This window comes from Coregonus lavaretus, assembly GCF_964263955.1.
Source record: "Coregonus lavaretus genome assembly, chromosome: 27".
In the NCBI taxonomy this organism is placed as follows: Eukaryota; Metazoa; Chordata; class Actinopteri; order Salmoniformes; family Salmonidae; genus Coregonus; species Coregonus lavaretus.
Window position 1 is genome coordinate 4691519 of NC_140014.1, and position 19821 is coordinate 4711339.

The 19821-nt window shown below is 41.7% G+C and overlaps 1 protein-coding gene across 4 annotated transcripts in view; it reads right to left on the reverse strand.

The window, feature by feature from the left end:
• The window catches only part of LOC311103116 (G protein-coupled receptor 137Ba-like), a 72428-nt gene that overhangs the window by 13711 nt on the left and 38896 nt on the right, over positions 1-19821 (reverse strand). For 2 of the 4 annotated variants that reach the window (XM_084144653.1, XM_084144652.1), the window contains exon 5: positions 8718-8843. In XM_084144653.1, coding sequence (XP_084000779.1) covers positions 8718-8843 — 126 coding nt within the window. Of the gene's footprint in view, positions 1-7278; positions 7451-7597; positions 7800-8717; positions 8844-19821 lie in introns of all 4 variants that reach the window. The other 2 variants (XR_014610062.1, XM_084144654.1) reach the window with 2 other exon arrangements.

Sequence of the window (19821 nt, forward strand, 5' to 3'; positions counted from 1 at the left end):
ATAGAAATTTGGATTGAAAGTTGGAAATTAAGCTGATTGAAATTTGGATAACAAGATTGAAATATGGATAATAAGCTGATTGAAAATTGGATAATAAGAGATTGAAATGTAGCTATAAATTACTTAGTGAATAAGAGCTGTCAGGGTACTAGCTCACGTGTGAAAGAGGTGACTGAATACCCCAACCAGTTCTGTGTGAGCTAAGTTTTTCGATCTGTAACGTTATCTAGGGCTCTGTCCAACACTGCCCGTTGGATCTACAGGTAGAGGATAACATGTTTCAGAAATCTCATTAGAGTTGTCTCAGAGGATAACATGTCTCGATTAGTGACGAGGATAACATGATAACATGTCTCATTAGAAGATAACATGGCTCATGACTTTAGATTACATGAGGATAACATGACTCATCAGTGGAGTTTGATGGTATAACATTATGTATTTGGAGATATGAAAGGAGAAAGTACTATTCCCGAATATGCTGTTAAATAGAACACTAGAGTGAATATTCAAACCCCTGTATGAATAGAACACTGGTGTAGAGGGGGAATTTGTGATGTAACACAAATGTATACTGGGTTACTAGAGATAAAGTAACATAACATTGAGTATAATGGGTTACTAGAGATCTGATGAAGTAACAATTGAAAAAAAAAAAAATATATATATATATATATATATACATTCAACTTGCACACCCACACGTAGACGTATGTAAGTGGTGTAAAAAGTATTCTGAGAAATGTTCAGGGTGGTCCCGTTTATCATTTGATAAAGATAAGGTTATGGCATTTTACAGGACTTGATTTACCCTAACCAATAAAACTATAAATAGAACCAATGAATGTTGAGCATGATTTTCTGTTAACTAAACTTAAGGCTACAATTTATTGTACTCCCAATGGCGTTTTAGTTGATATCCCAAATGATGACGTTCTAAACCAATTTGTCAGTAGGCAAAATGGAATGCTCCATCTACAGGGGACTGATAGAGAGTGCCAACCCAGTTAATACATATTGATCCCTCCAAAGCATTACATGTTAATCTTAAAATAATATACATTTAATAAGTGGAAGCAGAAAGTGAATATCCAACAGAAATGTGAAATAAATATATAGAGTAACATTGTTAGTGTAGACTAAAATGAAAACAATGCCTTCCAATATAAAGAAAGTTATTATGTTTGTGTTGTTTTGTTTTAAACCTTGCAATAGGGGAAAAAGCAGAACATTGTTTGAGAGTGATCCAGGTGTATTAGCAGTAGTGATTGAGGTCTTCCTATTGGGAAGAAGGGAGTCCTAGTTGAAGGAAACAAATATGGAGACTAGTGAAAGTAACAAAGTCAATGGTAATTGGCTTTCAGATAGCATTCTAATAATGCGATGTCTTAGTAATTTGAAGAAGTAAATGTTTCAATATAAGGTCACAGCATTCTAATAATGCAATGTCTTAGTAATTTGAAGAAGCAAATGTTTCAATATAAGGTCACATGACGAACAGAGGGATTGAGCATTGGGACTGATATTAAATTAGAGGTCGCTCACTCTTCAAGGCCTGGTCCACTGCTCTCGTGTTTAAGTCATCTGTTGTTTGGGTTAGAGATAAGCTTCCTGTGGAACAATAGATAGCCACCAGTACACACTGAACTCAAACAAGCTGTAAGAGAGACAGTGGGAAAATTTGGGACAGAGGTATGAATAATTGAATAAGACACGTTTTTCACAATTTACTTCTCAATTCTATAGTTTGGGTAGGACCAGTGATTTAAGAAAGAAGGTAACATCATCTAAACCAATAATCTGTTTCCATTACGTAGAACTGTGTCCAGTGATTTAAGTAAGTAATGTCATCTAAAACAATAATCTATTTCCATTACGTGGAACTGTGTCCAGAATAAAGTAGATCCAAGTAAATGTTTTAAGTACAGAATATTGAGCTGATAAGCCAGCACCAACTTTTTGAAGGTCCTAGCAGATTTGTTACACTACAGGTTCATTTTCTGACTAGTTTATGTCCCAAGGACAGTTTGTACAGAATTGTATTTCAATGCAACAGGTCAAACTGCCAATTATTACAAGAGAGGGGCTCTGGGATTGTTTACTTTAGAAGGTGCCTATTCAGCTTGACGGGACACTGTATCATCTGATATCTGAAGTATAATTCTGTATACGACTGATTGAATGTCCGCTACCAAGTTCTCTTTCATTTTTATCAATGATTCTGTATCTCTCCCTTTGAAAGTCTTCCAGCTGTTAAGGGAGCACCCAAATTAAGTAAGGCCTAGCCATTTTGTTTGTGTTTACCCTACAAATTTTACCACACACATGCCAGCACCCACACACAACCCACCTGTTAATGAATATTTGTTAGTGGTTAATACTCGGTTTGAATTATTGTGTGGGGTCTTTTAATTTTGGGAGGTTTTAGTGGGTTTTTCACGGGTTAGAAAGGATGCTTTACACAAATGAAATTGTCTGAAGTTTCTATTGTCAGAGTTTTGGTCGCACACATGTAAATTCTCTTGACAAGAAATGTACTGAAAAACCCAATGTAAACCTGTTACACAAATGTTTGAAATATCTTTCAATAATGTCTGAGGTACAGGAAAACAAACACTCACTTAATAGGGCTGACTGACCTCTGACCTCTGTTCTGACTTCCTGGTGAGGCCTGATCACCCTCACTAGAAAGACTGGACACTTTGGGTGATTTAAATGGGCTATGTAAACACTAATAATTAGAAGAAGTTTAGAATTTATCAATAGTCCTATGTGTGATTCGGACCACGAGATGGACAGAGAGAGAGCGCTGCCCCTGAATGAGGGACACCTGTCTCTAGTGTATTTTACCATTACCTTACGGGATACAATTATTTCCTTATGGAGTTATCAAGAGTTGTAATTCTAATTTGATTTGTTATTCTAATTTGTTTATTTTTGATTTTACAGGCAGTGTTGTTTTTTTGGAGCATGACTCATGATGTGAATCATGTCTCCAAAAGCGGGAATTACCAGTCCCCTGGGGCCCTGGCACTTTGCCACCTCGAGTGATATAAACTCAGCAAAAAAAGAAACGTCCTCTCACTGTCAACTGCATTTATTTTCAGCAAACTTAACATGTGTAAATATTTGTATGAACATAACAAGATTCAACAACTGAGACATAAACTGAACAAGTTCCACAGACATGAGACTAACAGAAATGGAATAATGTGTCCCTGAACAATTCAAAAGTAACAGTCAGTTTCTGGTGTGGCCACCAGCTGCATTAAGGACTGCAGTGCATCTCCTCCTCATGTACTGCACAAGATTTGCCAGTTCTTGCTGTGAGATGTTACCCCACTCTTCCACCATGGCACCTGCAAGTTCCTGGACATTTCTGGGGGAAATGGCCCTAGCCCTCACCCTCCGATTCAACAGGTCCCAGACGTGCTCAATGGGATTGAGATCCGGGCTCTTCGCTGGCCATGGCAGAACACTGACATTCCTGTCTTGCAGGAAATCACGCACAGAACGAGCAGTATGGCTGGTAGCATTGTCATGCTGGAGGGTCATGTCAGGATGAGCCTGCAGGAAGGGTACCACATGAGGGAGGAGGATGTATTCCCTGTAATGCACAGCGTTGAGATTGCCTGCAATGACAACAAGCTCAGTCCGATGATGCTGTGACACACCGACCCAGACCATGACGGACCCTCCACCTCCAAATCGATCCCGCTCCAGAGTACAGGCCTCAGTGTAATGCTTATTCCTTCGATGATAAATGCGAATCCGACCATCACCCCTGGTGAGACAAAACCACTACTCGTCAGTGAAGACCACTTTTTGCCAGTCCTGTCTGGTCCAGCGACGGTGGGTTTGTGCCCATAGGCGACGTTGTTGCCGGTGATGTCTGGTGAGGACCTGCCTTTCAACAGGCCTACAAGCCCTCAGTCCAGCCTCACTCAGCCTATTGCGGACAGTCTGAGCACTGATGGAGGGATTGTGCGTTCCTGGTGTAACTCGGGCAGTTGTTGTTGCCATCCTGTACCTGTCCCGCAGGTGTGATGTTCGGATGTACCGATCCTGTGCAGGTGTTGTTACACGTGGTCTGCCACTGCGAGGACGATCAGCTGTCCATCCTGTATCTCTGTAGCGCTGTCTTAGGCATCTCACAGTACGGACAATGCAATTTATTGCCCTGGCCACATCTGCAGTCCTCATGCCTCCTTGCAGCATGCCTAAGGCACGTTCACACAGATGAGCAGGGACCCTGGGCATCTTTATTTTGGTGTTTTTCAGCGTCAGTAGAAAGGCCTCTTTAGTGTCCTTAGTTTTCATAAGTGTGACCTTAATTGCCTACCGTCTGTAAGCTGTTAGTGTCTTAACGACCGTTCCACAGGTGCATGTTCATTCATTGTTTATGGTTCATTGAACAAGCATGGGAAACAGTGTTTAAACCCTTTATAATGAAGATCTGTGAAGTTATTTGGATTTTTACGAATTATCTTTGAAAGACAGGGTCCTGAAAAAGGGACGTTTTTGCTTAGTTTATGTGTATTGCTGTTGTTGTTTTCTTTTCTTTGTTTTTGTCTTTCTTTGTTTTTGCCAGATTGGGTCTGCTGGATGGTCGGGATTTCTCCCTAAGGATTAGCCCTCTAACTCCCTGACCCTGTAAATCTGCGGTGAGATCGCCATGATGATAGGGGAGTATAAGCCAATTTTGGGAATAAAAATGGTTTCAACTGTGTGTTGTTATTCTCTTTGTTATTCTCTTTCTCTTTATTTGTTTTAGAAATCTGTATTAAGAATATTGGTAGTAGTAATAATTTGTCATACAGTAAATAATTTGTCTGGATTTCCTGAATCAGGTAGTAGTAATAATTTGTCATACAGTAAATAATTTGTCTGGATTTCCTGAATCAGAAATGCCCTAAACTAAACTGTTGTTCTGGTCTGTCCTCTCTCGAGGTAATGGCGAAGGTGACCACAGATGGTATCTAGATGCATGGAAGGGATAATTTGACCAAGAACAGTGTGAACCTCCAACCCCCCTACCCAGCTGAAGCAATGGCGACAATGGCGTTCAGTATGGTCCTTCAACACTTCTACCGTGAGACCTGAGTCTGAGCCAGCAACCTGTACACAGCATCCAGTCAAAATTATCAACTGCCTTTTCTCTCATGCTTTTTCTCTCAGGAGTGCGACATGAGTCCACGTGGAGTGAGCATGGAGAGAGATCCTGTCAAAACTTGCTGGTGTACTGGTAGGAAAATGGACAAGACATAATGGACTGTAAAGGACAGTGGCGGCTGAGGTGAGAGACATTATCAAGGGCCATCCCCTTTAAACATGTGCCATTGGGAGGACGAACTGAAACAGTATCTGAAGAAGAACATGAAGAAACGCCAGAAGGATGAGTGCCGGGAAGGAGGGGTGTGGTCAACCTTGCCCGTAATTGATTTGGCTCATCCAAAATGGTTTATTTGGGGTATCAGGTTGATTGTGGAGGTCTGCACAATGCGAAATGTATAGTAATTTAGACTAAGAATGCATTGAGATACCAATCTGTTATTACCACAAGTGATGAGAAAAGTTAACGCTACATTTCATTTACATTTCAGTCATTTAGCAGACGCTCTTATCCAGAGCGACTTACATGAGCAATTAGGGTTAAGTGCCTTGCTTAAGGGCACATCGACAGATGCCCTTTCACCTAGTCGGCTCGGGGATTAGAACCAGCGACCTTTCGGTTACTGGCACAACGCTCTTACTCACTAAGCTACCTGCCGCCCATGCTAGAAATATAAGATGAATATACTGTATGTCAATGTAAATGTACATCCTGCCAGTATCGGTGTGTGCTAAGTTGAGGGTCTTAAATTAAAGTGATAGAACCAACGTGAAGCACTAAGGACTGTCATTCTGAATTTGGGTTGGATAATTTATCAATAGTTATAATTATGATTTGGAAAGGTGAGGCTTCTAGAGACAGAGCTATGCCCCTAAAATGTGAGGAGAGCCACTAGATTGTAGCTTGGGCTAACCTTGCTCCAATCTCATTCTTATCAAGGTTGGTATGAAACTTTTATAACGTGTTCTCTCTCTCTTCCCTGTGAAAGTCAATAGACCAAATTCAGGAGATCTCTAGAAACGTAGAGAAAATTGCAAATGCTAAAAGAATTGCGTAAATTGGCTCTGCAAATCGGGAGGCTCTTGACTATCTTTTGGCAGGTCAAGGAGGCACTTGTGCAATCATTGGCGATGTATGTTGTACTTTTGTCCCAGATCACTCTTCTAATATGACTGATCTCGCCGAATACATTGCCACCGTTGTTAAGAATAATTCCCACAACCAAGAGTGGACGCCTGCAACTTGGTTGGAATCCCTGTTTGGAAGTTGGGGATCCCAAATTGCCAAATGGGCTGCAGCGTGTGTGTTTGTCTAAATTGTGTTATTTAACATGCTGTGTATGTGTGTGATAAATTCACTCCTGTTAATAGAAGTATAACTTTTATTATGATGATAGTATTACCATACTAATTAGATTGTATAACCCAGTATGAAGGGTTTGAAATGATGAAGTGTCTGGTTTTTTTCTGTGTTGATTTCCCTTACTTTAATAGGAGTATAGAATATTTTGATATAGAAGCTAAAATCTAAATGCTTACATTAAAATGTAATGATTATTATCAAACAAGTGATAAGAGGATGGAATGTGATGGACATTTTTATGTTTGTGCTTTTCTATTAACCAATTTCTGTGTTCTGTTTGTGCTTTTCTAATAACCAATTGCTGTGTTCATGCAAGCGACAGATTGAACGCCTGGGAGAAATCCTCACTGTAGCATCTGCAATTTGGCAGTACGCCCAGACCCTTGTTTTGAAAACGATATCTCAGTTTCAAGGTCTCAGCTTGGAGAGAAGAAGCCTAATGAGGTATTGGTCTGCCACATGCATGAACCAGTATTGGTCACATGAATGATAGCAAACATTACTTATAAATTAATTATGAATAATGAATAAGCGAAATCATGCAATTATGACTTTCTGTGTAAGTATATAAGAGAACTAACGGGACTCCCCCGTGAGAGCTCCTGATCGACATGTGTACATATGGTGCATTGAGTTGGTTAGAACCTCTCCAGCATGATGATAATAAACAATGATTCATTTAAGATTGACTTCGAGTGTCCCTGTGTGTAGGAATTTCCACGACAATCCCTTTAAATAAATTACAACGTCTTAAACTTCACCAGGAAGCAATTTGATGGGACAAGATGAGATAGTAGTCTTACATAGAGTAGTCCGGTGTCATGGTGTTTTGTCTTTAGGATCCACAAGGCCTCTGTTGTTTTGGTCATGTTAGGCCTTGGTCATTTACAGGCTTTGTACTGGCTGTACCCCTCCGATGCCCTTTTCCTGACCACTGTCAGGCCATACACACATGTTCATGCACATGTCGCGCGCCTAAAATAATGGAAATTAAAAGAGGACATTCTTACAATATTTTTGTATGATTAGCCTATTTGTAGTTTGCTAGGATGTGGGCCGGCCCAATCAATATTACTATATTTACTGTATAGGAAAATCACTGACGCAGGTCAGGAGACTTACCTATTCTTACTAGTATTACTAGTATTTTTCTTCGCCTTTCTGGAGGGCTGGTGCCATCTCTGCTCCTGGGAAGTGCAGCTTGGGGGTGCAGTGTTGATGTCGGTGCTGATTGTATCCAGAAGGCCAAACAGAAGTCCAGCCACATGATTGCACTTCTCACCTGCCCCAGCCACACTGGTACAGTGGGCCCTTGCCACTGATCCTGTGTTATGGATGACCAGTCCAGTTTGGTAGTTTTTTTCTTTAAATGAGGCAAGGACTTTGGCCCTGCCATGAGTAGCATCCTGCACATTGTTGAGTTCCACCTCACTCACATGGGTTGACCTAAATACATTGTACCCCTCCTGAGAGGCTTCTCCGCCACAGGTAAAAACACAACATTTACATCACTCTCCTCCCCAGACTTAACTTCCTCCTCCTTGATTCCTATCATTCTCTTTGTGAGGAAGTCCACTATTGAGCTTTAGGAGAATTAGTCTGGGATGTTCAATGTATTACCCCCCCCAATTCCCTGCCTTTGGAGGGGGTATACTGTCCTTGGCATAGGGGTAGCTTATCTCCTTATCTGGATCAACAATACAGAGGGGCAGGCCACTATTCTCAAGATCCCCTACTCTAAAATACCAGATACAGAATACTTAGCTAGGCTATTTGCTATGGCTTGTGTTTAAGTCTATAACATTGGACCTGGGTATAAGACAGAATTGTGTTGGACAAATGGTAGGTAGAGTGAGAAGACAACCGTTCATTGGTAAAGTTAGCTAGCAAGCTGGCAACGGTGAACTCCGTTAGATAACGTTAGCTAGCTAGCTACGCTACCAGTATAATCAACCAGCTAACCTTGTTACTAAACATTTATTAGACTCGCTTTTCAACTATGAAATCCCTCTACATTGTAGCCAACGTATGAGACACTTGTCATCATGATCTTCTCTAACTGGTGTTGGAAGGGATCCCCCTTCATGTCTTTTTCTCAAAGTCTTAGCGCAGACATTTCAGCTACCTATTGAATTGCTCTGTTTACCTTTTGAATTTGATGGAATTTACCCCCCTATCGATCCTAGAGTGCAACGCGTTGTTGACATTATGATGTAAAAGTGAAATAAGGCTTTTGTCTTACTAGGTTCTGATTGGGCCTCTGTACCCTGAAGAAGACCACAACCAGACTGGTGGGCAGCAGCTCCCAGAAAAAGAGGATGATCCCAAAGATAATGTAGGCCTCTCCACTGATCTTCTCTATGTCTGCCTGTTATGACAACACACATATATCCAGCAATTAGAGAAATGAAACAGACAAACACACACACGCACACACCAACCAGAAAGATTAAACACAGAAAGAGGCAGATGTTGGGGGACAACAAGACAGCGACACTGACAGAGATTGACAGCATGTATACAGAGGGATTACCATGATGACAGGATATTTACACAGACACAGTGATGAGAGTGATGAGCATGTATACAGCTTAGAGCAAGGATAAAGACGTAGACAAGTATGTCGACTGAGAACAAAATATACCTTAAGATTATCCCTCAGATAATCACAAATACACACACTGACACAATGGTGTATACTACAGCCTGATAAATTCAATCAAACCAAGATGGATAGATTAGATAGTAGACAGAGAAACAGAAACAAAGACACATGAGTGTGTGTGTGCTTAAATGTGTCAGACAGACACATTTAAACTACATTTAAAGCAATAAACCAAGACAGACAGTCAACCAAACACACAGTGGCCCCAGATGACCTATGGGAAATATGGAAACCTCCAGTACAGGGGTTGAGCCCAGATCTAGGTCACTAGCACCAGGCAGCCCTGGGCTGTGCTCCCCCTATAGACAAACAAACAAAGAGCCCATATCCTCCCAAATCCCCTCAAATGGATTGTTGCTGCAGCAGCCACAGAGCTCTCAGCCACTCAGCAAACAGATCTGGATAGAATGGCTCTGTCATCAAAGCCTGATGGACTGAGTGAAATCAAGCCAAGTGTCAATTTAGAAGGGAGACAAGGGAGAATGGTCGTAAATATGGGATATATGTACAGATTCACACAGAGGGACCCATATACACATACTGTACATACAGTGCCTTCAGAAAGTCTTCACAGCCCTTGACTTTTTCCACATTCTGTTGTGTTACAGCCTGAATTTACAATGGATTAAATTGAGATTGTGTCACTGCCTACACACAATACCGCATAATGTCAAAGTGGAATTATGTTTTAAGAAATGTTTACAAATTAATAAAAAATGAAAAGCTGAAATGTCTTGAGTCGATAAGTATTCAACCCCTTTGTTATGGCAAACCTAAATACGTTCAGGAGTAAAAATGTGCTTAACGAGTCACATAATAAGTTGCATGGACTCACTCTGTGTGCAATAATAGTGTTTAACACAATTTTTGAATGAATACCTAATTTCTGTACCCCACACAATTATCTGTAAGTTCCCTCAGTCGAGCAGTGAATTTCAAACACAGATTCAACCACAAAGACCAGGGAGATCCCGAGTTGAACTCATAGTTGACCAAAGTTACCTCGCTAACTTCCGGTAGACAAGATGGCGTATTGAATACACAACGGTGCGAATCACCTCAAGATAAAAACATAATATTCAATATCAGTAAGATAGACTAAATATTAGCACTTCATACACTACCGTTCAAAATTTGGGGTCACTTAGAAATGTCCTTGTTTTTGAAAGAAAAACTATTTTTTTGTCCATTAAAATAACATCAAATTGATGAGAAATACAGTGTAGACATTGTTAATGTTGTAAATGGCTATTGTAGCTGGAAACGACTGATTTCTAATGGAATATCTACATAGGCGTACAGAGGCCCATTATCAGCAACCATCAGTCCTGTGTTCCAATGGCGCGATGTGTTAGCTAATCCAAGTTTATTATTTTAAAAGGCTAATTGATCATTAGAAAACCCTTTTGCAATTATGTTAGCACAGCTGAAAACTGTTGTGCTGATTAAAGAAGTAATAAAACTGGCTATAACCAGAATAGAAAGAGGAGTGGAAGGCCCCGGTGCACAACTGAGCAAGAGGACAAATACATTAGTGTCTAGTTTGAGAAACAGGCACCTCACAGGTCCTCAACTGGCAGCTTCATTAAATAGTACTAGCAAAACACCAGTCTCAACGTCAAGGCGACTCCGGGATGTTATAGGTAACAATCCTACGCATGAACTGCCAACATTATTACGCATTTAATTGATAATGATGGAAATTAAGATATGCAAGATATTTGAATAGATATATATTTTTAAAATAGCTATATATATATAGCTGCTCAAAAAAATAAAGGGAACACTAAAATAACACATACTAGATCTGAATGAATGAAATAATCTTATTAAATACTTTTTTCTTTACATAGTTGAATGTGCTGACAACAAAATCACACAAAAATTATCAATGGAAATCAAATTTATCAACCCATGGACGTCTGGATTTGGAGTCACCCTCAAAATTAAAGTGGAAAACCACACTACAGGCTGATCCAACTTTGATGTAATGTCCTTAAAACAAATCAAAATGAGGCTCAGTAGTGTGTGTGGCCTCCACGTGCCCGTATGACCTCCCTACAATGCCTGGGCATGCTCCTGATGGGGTGGCGGATGGTCTCCTGAGGGATCTCCTCCCAGACCTGGACTAAAGCATCCGCCAACTCCTGGACAGTCTGTGGTGCAACGTGCCGTTGGTGGATGGAGCGAGACATGATGTCCCAGATGTGCTCAATTGGATTCAGGTCTGGGGAACGGGCGGGCCAGTCCATAGCATCAATGCCTTCCTCTTGCAGGAACTGCTGACACACTCCAGCCACATGAGGTCTAGCATTGTCTTGCATTAGGAGGAACCCAGGGCCAACCGCACCAGCATATGGTCTCACAAGGGGTCTGAGGTTCTCATCTCGGTACCTAATGGCAGTCAGGCTACCTCTGGCGAGCACATGGAGGGCTGTGCGGCCCCCCAAAGAAATGCCACCCCAAACCATGACTGACCCACCGCCAAACCGGTCATGCTGGAGGATGTTGCAGGCAGCAGAACGTTCTCCACGGCGTCTCCAGACTCTGTCACGTCTGTCACATGTGCTCAGTGTGAACCTGCTTTCATCTGTGAAGAGCACAGGGCACCAGTGGCGAATTTGCCAATCTTGGTGTTCTCTGGCAAATGCCAAACGTCCTGCACGGTGTTGGGCTGTAAGCACAACCCCCACCTGTGGATGTCGGACCCTCATACCACCCTCATGGAGTCTGTTTCTGACCATTTGAGCAGACACATGCACATTTGTGGCATGCTGGAGGTCATTTTGCAGGGCTCTGGCAGTGCTCCTCCTGCTCCTCCTTGCACAAAGGCGGAGGTAGCAGTCCTGCTGCTGGGTTGTTGCCCTCCTACGGCCTCCTCCACGTCTCCTGATGTACTGGCCTGTCTCCTGGTAGCGCCTCCATGCTCTGGACACTACGCTGACAGACACAGCAAACCTTCTTGCCACAGCTCGCATTGATGTGCCATCATGGATGAGCTGCACTACCTGAGCCACTTGTGTGGGTTGTAGACTCGAGTGAAAGCACCGCCAGCATTCAAAAGTGACCAGAACATCAGCCAGGAAGCATAGGAACTGAGAAGTGGTCTGTGGTCACCACCTGCAAAACCAGTCCTTTATTGGGGGTGTCTTGCTAATTGCCTATAATTTCCACCTGTTGTCTATTCCATTTGCACAACAGCATGTGAAATGTATTGTCAATCAGTGTTGCTTCCTAAGTGGACAGTTTGATTTCACAGAAGTGTGATTGACTTGGAGTTACATTGTGTTGTTTAAGTGTTCCCTTAATTTTTTTTAGCAGTGTATATTGAGGTGAGAGCATTGGAAATGCTTTTGGCGGTTGACCTGCTTCTGTTTTGTGGGTGGCACTGTGTGCTGTTTTCGATGGATGGGTCCTGGCCTCTCGGGGGGCCTAGGAATCCGGGGGGACGGGGGTGGTATGCCGATCACTGGGATGACGGCCCAATTTGGGATGGGGAGGGGCTTTAGCAGGGGGAATAGTGGAGAACAATTGGAGGGTTACTTAGTAGCAATGCAAATATCATGGTACAGCTATATGGACACTCAATCACTATGGTATTTTTTATTGGTAAATTTACAAACATATATAATGATGAATAGATTTGAAACTTGTAGGTCATTATGGTATGTGGTGAAATAAGTATAGCCAGTTATAATTGTAATGGTTTAGCAGATAATAACAAAAGAAGAACAATATTTACATGGCTCAAAGAGAAGAAATATAATATCTATTGTTTACAGGAAACTCATTCAACAATTCTAGATGAAGTTGCGTGGAAAAATGAATGGGGGGGGGGCAAATATACTTTTCCCATGGGCAAAGAAACTCAAAAGGGGTGATGATATTAATTAACAGTATTTTAATGGACCATAAACAAATATGGCTCATTAACCTTTACTGTCACGTTCGTTGAAGGACGGGTCAGACCAAGGCGCAGCGTGAAATGCGTACATGTTTATTAAATGATAAACACACGACAAAACAACAAACCAACGAAACGTGAAGTCCTAAGGCTAAACACAAAACAAGCCTACTCACGGAACAAGATCCCACAACTAATGCATGCCAACAGGCTGCAAGTATGCTCCCCAATCAGAGACAACGAGCGACAGCTGCCTCTGATTGGGAACCACACCGGCCAACATAGAACTATACATACTAGATCCCACACATAGAAAAAGCACAACAAGGAATATACACACCCTGACTCAACATATAAGCGTCCCCTGAGTCAGGGCGTGACAGTACCCCCCCCCCCCCCCCCAAAGGTGCGGACTCCGACCGCACAACATAAACATAACAGGGTAGGGGCCGGGTGGGCATTCCGCCTCGGAGGCGGATCCGGCTCGGGGCGTGACGACCTCTCACTCTCCGCCTCCCTGTTGTGCCCCTGGTCTGGTCTGGACCTCGGCGCGCTGCTTCCCCTCTCCTTCCTCCCACGATACGCCAGGCCCTGTCTGGACCCTGGTGTGGGAGACCCCGAACCTGGAGAGGGGCTGACATCATGGTCAGGACTGGAGCCGCTGACCGGAGCTGGATCAGGCACCGGTGGAGCGGACTGCTCTGGCTCCGGAGTGGAGCCGCTGACCGGAGCTGGACTGGACCCCGGTGGAGCGGACTGCTCTGGTTCCGGAGTGGCGCAGCTGACCGGAGCTGGATCAGGCAGCGGTGGAGTGGGCACGGGCCGTGCCGGACTGGACAAACGCACCACTGGTCTGGTGCGAGGAGCAGGCACGGGCCGGACTAGGAACATGCACCACTGTCTTGGTGCGAGGGGCAGGAACGGGCCGGGCCGGGCCGGCGACGCGCACCACTGGCTTGGTGCGAGGAGCAGGAACGGGCCGGGCCGGCGACGCGCACCACTGGCTTGGTGCGAGGAGCAGGAACGGGCCGGGCCGGCGACGCGCACCACTGGCTTGGTGCGAGGAGCAGGAACGGGCCGGGCCGGCGACGCGCACCACTGGCTTGGTGCGAGGAGCAGGAACGGGCCGGGCCGGGCCGGCGACGCGCACCACTGGCTTGGTGCCAATAGGCTGCCTAAGTATGGTCCCCAATCAGAGACAACGAGCGACAGCTGCCTCTGATTGGGAACCACACCGTCCAACATAGAACTATACATACTAGATCCCACACATAGAAAAAGCACAACAAGGAATATACACACCCTGACTCAACATATAAGCGTCCCGAGTCAGGGCACATTTATGGACCAAATAATGATGATCCACACTTCTTTTACAATATATATAATAAATTATCCACCTTGAAAGCAATAAAAGACTCTATTATTATGGTGGGAGATTATAATACTGTTTTAAAATAGCTCAATGGACCGTAAAGGAAATCACACTAAAACTATCATCCTCATGTTCTTGAGGAAATTGTGAATGTCATGGATACATTAGAACTAGTAGATATATGGAGGCTTAAATATCCTGATCTAGTGAGATATACATGGCGGAGACTCAATCAAGCTAGTCATCTTGACTTCTTTCTTATGTCATTCTCATTGGCACCAAAAGTTTTAAAAGTGTTGATAGGGGACAGAATGCGGTTGGACCATCATATAATTGACATATCGTCAGTCGTGGTCAAAAGTTTTACGAATGACACAAATATTAATTTTCACAAAGTCTGCTGCCTCAGTTTTTATGATGGCAATTTGCATATACTCCAGAATGTTATGAAGAGTGATCAGATGAATTGCAATTAATTGCAAAGTCCCTCTTTGCCATGAAAATGAATTTATCCCCCAAAAAACATTTCCACTGCATTTCAGCCCTGCCACAAAAGGACCAGCTGACATCATGTCAGTGATTCTCTCGTTAACACAGGTGAGAGTGTTGACGAGGACAAGGCTGGAGATCACTCTGTCATGTTGATTGAGTTAGAATAACAGACTGGAAGCTTTAAAAAGGAGGGAGGTGCTTGAAATCATTGTTCTTCCTCTGTTAACCATGGTTACCTGCAAGGAAACACGTGCCATCATCATTGCTTTGCACAAAAAGGGCTTCACAGGCAAGGATATTGCTGCTAGTAAGATTGCACCTGAATCAACCATTTATTGGATCATCAAGAACTTCAAGGAGAGAGGTTCAATTGTTGTGAAGAAGGCTTCAGGGCGCCCAAGAAAGTCCAGCAAGCACCAGGACCGTCTCCTAAAGTTCATTCAGCGGCGGGATCGGGGCACCACCAGTGCAGAGCTTGCTCAGGAATGGCAGCAGGCAGGTGTGAGTGCATCTGCACGCACAGTGAGGCGAATACTTTTGGAGGATGGCCTGGTGTCAAGAAGGGCAGCGAGGAAGCCACTTCTCTCCAGGAAAAACATCAGGGACAGACTCATATTCTGCAAAACGTACAGGGATTAGACTGCTGAGGACTGGGGTAAAGTCATTTTCTCTGATGAATCCCCTTTCCGATTGTTTGGGGCATCCGGAAAAAGCTTGTCCGGAGAAGACAAGGTGAGCGCTACCATCAGTCCTGTGTCATGCCAACAGTAAAGCATCCTGAGACCAATCATGTGTGGGGTTGCTTCTCAGCCAAGGGAGTGGGCTCAATCACAATTTTGCCTAAGAACACAGCCATGAATAAAGAATGGTACCAACACATCCTCCAAGAGCAACTTCTCCCAACCATCCAAGAACAGTTTGGTGACGAACAATGCCTTTTCCAGCATGATGGAGAACTTGTGGTCAATCCTCAAGAGGCGGGTGGACAAACAAAAACCCACAAATTCTGACAAATTCCAAGCATTGATTATGCAAGAATGGGCTGCCATCAGTCAGGATGTGGCCCAGAAGTTAATTGACAGCATGCCAGAGCAGATTGCAGAGGTCTTGAAAAAGAAGGGTCAACACTGCAAATATTGACTCTTTGCATAAACTTAATGTAATTGTCAATAAAAGCCTTATGGAATGCTTGTAATTATACTTCAGTATACCATAGTAACATCTGACAAAAATATCTAAAAACACTGAAGCAGCAAACTTTGTGAAGACCAATAGTTGTGTCATTCTCAAAACTTTTGACCACGACTGTACATTACTCTTACAGAATTTCCACGTGGGCGAGGATATTGGAAATTTAATCAAAGCCTATTGGATGATAACTTGTTTTTATCTAGGACAGAGGAAATTATAACAGATTTTTTCCGACATAACATAGGTACAGCAAATCCCCTTATTGTATGGGACACTTTTAAAATGTGCCTTTAGAGGCCATGCAATTCAGTACTCATCTCGAAAACAAAAAGCAATTTAGGTCAAAAGAGTCCATACAAACAAAGGAAATAGAAGGTCTAACAGAACAGATAGATAGCAATAAAAACAGTAAGATAGAGACTCAGAATAAATTAGAGGAAAAACTAAAAGAATTTGAGAAACTTATTCAACAAAGATCAAGTGTAATATATTATAAAAAATAAAGCAAACTGGATGGAATATGGGGAAAAATGCAACATAGAAATGCTACCAAAAATAATTTACTGAAACTGGTTACAAATGACGGATTTACCAAATTATATTTTGAAGGAGGAAGCGAAGAACTTTAAGCATATGTTTCGTTTCAGTTGCCTCAATCTCCTCTAACTGAAGCTAATTGTAGAGATATTTTTTCTATTGATAATGTAAAATTAACAGCCATACAGAAAGACTCATGTGAAGGTGAAATTATAGAGGAGGAAATTCTGGATGCAATTAAAGACTTTAAGTCCGGGAAAACTCCAGGGTTGGATAGCATACCAGTCGAGGTATACCAAACCTTTTTTGATATACTCAGAGGACTGTTATTAGCATGTTTTAACCACTCCTATGTAAATGGTAGATTATCAGACACTCAAGAAGAAGGTCTGATTTCATTATTACTGAAACAGGATACAAGTGGAAGATATAAAGATCCAGTCCATAAAAAAAATTGGAGGCCCCTTACACTTCAGTGTTGTGATGCAAAATGTATAGTGAATAGAATTAAAAAGGTATTGTTGGACGTTATTCATTCTAATCAGACAGGTTTTTTACATGGACGATACAATGGAGATAATATAAGGCAAGTACTGGAAACATTGGGACAAATCTGGGAAACCAGGCCTGCTAGTCATAGCAGACTTTGAAAAGGCATTTGATAAAGTATGACTGGGGTTAATATATAAATACCTGGAGCATTTCAATTTTGGAGAATCTCTTATAAAATGGGTTAAAATCATGTATAGTAACCCTAGGTGTAAAATAGTAAATAATGGCTATTTCTCCGAAAGCTTTAAACTGTCAAGAGGAGTGAAACAAGGTTGTCCACTATCGGCATATCTATTTATTATGGCCATCGAAATGTTAGCTATTAAAATCAGATCCAACAATAATATCAAGGGATTAGAAATCCAGGGTTTAAAAACAAAGGTGTCATTGTACGCTGATGATTCATGTTTCCTTTTAAATCCACAACTTGAATCCCTCAACAGCCTCATAGAGGATCTAGATACATTTTCTAACCTCTCTGGATTACAACCAAATTATGATAAATGTACTATACGTATTGGATCACTAAAAACTACAATTTTTACATTACCATGTAGTTTACCAATACAATGGTCTGATGGTGATGTGAATATACTCGGAAAAAATTCAGATTACAACCTCTCACTTTCAGTTATTTGAAAAGGAAATCATCTCTCAAATATCACTATTTCTAAAGAAATCCATAGAAAATTGGTTGCAATTTCAATTTAATCCTCTTGAAATGACAGAAGAAAATTATGCAACAAATAGTGGTTGAACTCAAATATACTAATTCATAGAAAATGTTTAAAAAAGGTATAATCTTCATAAATTATATCTTAGGTAGGACAGGTGGAGTTGTGTCGCACATGCAGCTAACAAAAACATATCGAAATGTCTGCTCTACCCAAAATTACAAACAAATAATTGCAGCATTACCGCAAAATGGAAGAGGAAAGTGGAAGGTGGGAAAAAGTAAGGAACTTGTCTGTCGGCCCTGCATTAAAGAACATAATTGGGATAAATAAAAAAGTATAACAGTTTCATTTCAGGACCAAAGGATTGACAGCCGTCCCATATAGATTGCATGTCACGATCGTTGAGAAACGGGTCAGACCAAGGTGCAGCGTGAAAAGCGTACATGTTTATTTAACTCAATAAACATAAACAAAACAAGAAACAACGTAACATGAAGTCCTCAGGCTAAACACATACAAGGCTAACACGGAACAAGATCCCACAACTAAGGTAGGCAAACAGGCTACTTAAGAATGATCCCCAATCAGAGACAACGAGCGACAGCTGTCTCTGATTGGGAATCACACCCGGCCAAACATAGAAACAACACATCTAGATCCTAAACATAGAAATTTTAACATAGATCCTCACGCCCTGACCAAACCAACTAAAGACAACCAGCTTCTCAAGGCCAGGGCGTGACATTGCAAAATAGTTGGGAAGAGATTTTTGACGTACCGATTCCAGGGCAAAGTGTTTATGAACTGATGCGCAAAACGAAGCCGGATTCAAAACTTACAATTTTTCATTTTTAATTATTATACAAAATTCTTGCTACCAATAGAATGTCATTTATATGGGGGATACAATCTTCCCAGCTCTGCAGATTTTGCTGCGAAGAGTCATTAGATCATTTGTTTTGGTACTTTCCATTTGTAGCTTGTTTTTGGACACAGGTCCAGGAATGGCTTAAAGATTGCAGTATTTACCTGGAGCTAACCCTGCAGATAGCACTACTGGGTGATCTGAAAAGTCATAGTCAATCGATCAATAATATAATAATACTTTTAGCAAAAATGTTTCTTTTTCATTTACAATCTGTAGAAACAATGAGAATAGATGGGTTCAGAACTTTTGTAAAACATCACAGTACAGTTGAAAAATATATGGCAAATAGAAATCCAATATGGATGGTGTTAAGAGATAGATGGGAGGTGTTGAATGGAGTTGAAGGATGGGACTAATAACAACTAACAACAACAAGATAACTAATGTAAAGCATACTGTGTCCATAATAAGTATATAGGTTATAGTTTGAGAGCTTTTGTGAAAGAGCACAGTTGGAAAGATATAGCATATAGAAGCAAACCGGATGGACATCATGAAAATGATCGGAGAGGTTGAGGGTAGTGGAAGTTCAGGAGTAAAAATAAATAAATAAATAGAATTCTTGTAAAATTGACTGTGTCCATAAAATATATATAGTATGTATAAGCTGGAAGTAGAGGCCTAAGCATTGTTGTTCACTAGTTTACTCCAATTAGGGAAGGGGTGGTGGGGTTGGAAAGTAATAAAGGGAAATATATTTTTTAAAAGGATATGTATGTATGTATGTATGTACAGTGGGGAAAAAAAGTATTTAGTCAGCCACCAATTGTGCAAGTTCTCCCACTTAAAAAGATGAGAGAGGCCTGTAATTTTCATCATAGGTACACGTCAACTATGACAGACACATTGAGATTTTTTTCTCCAGAAAATCACATTGTAGGATTTTTAATGAATTTATTTGCAAATTATGGTGGAAAATAAGTATTTGGTCACCTACAAACAAGCAAGATTTCTGGCTCTCACAGACCTGTAACTTCTTCTTTAAGAGGCTCCTCTGTCCTCCACTCGTTACCTGTATTAATGGC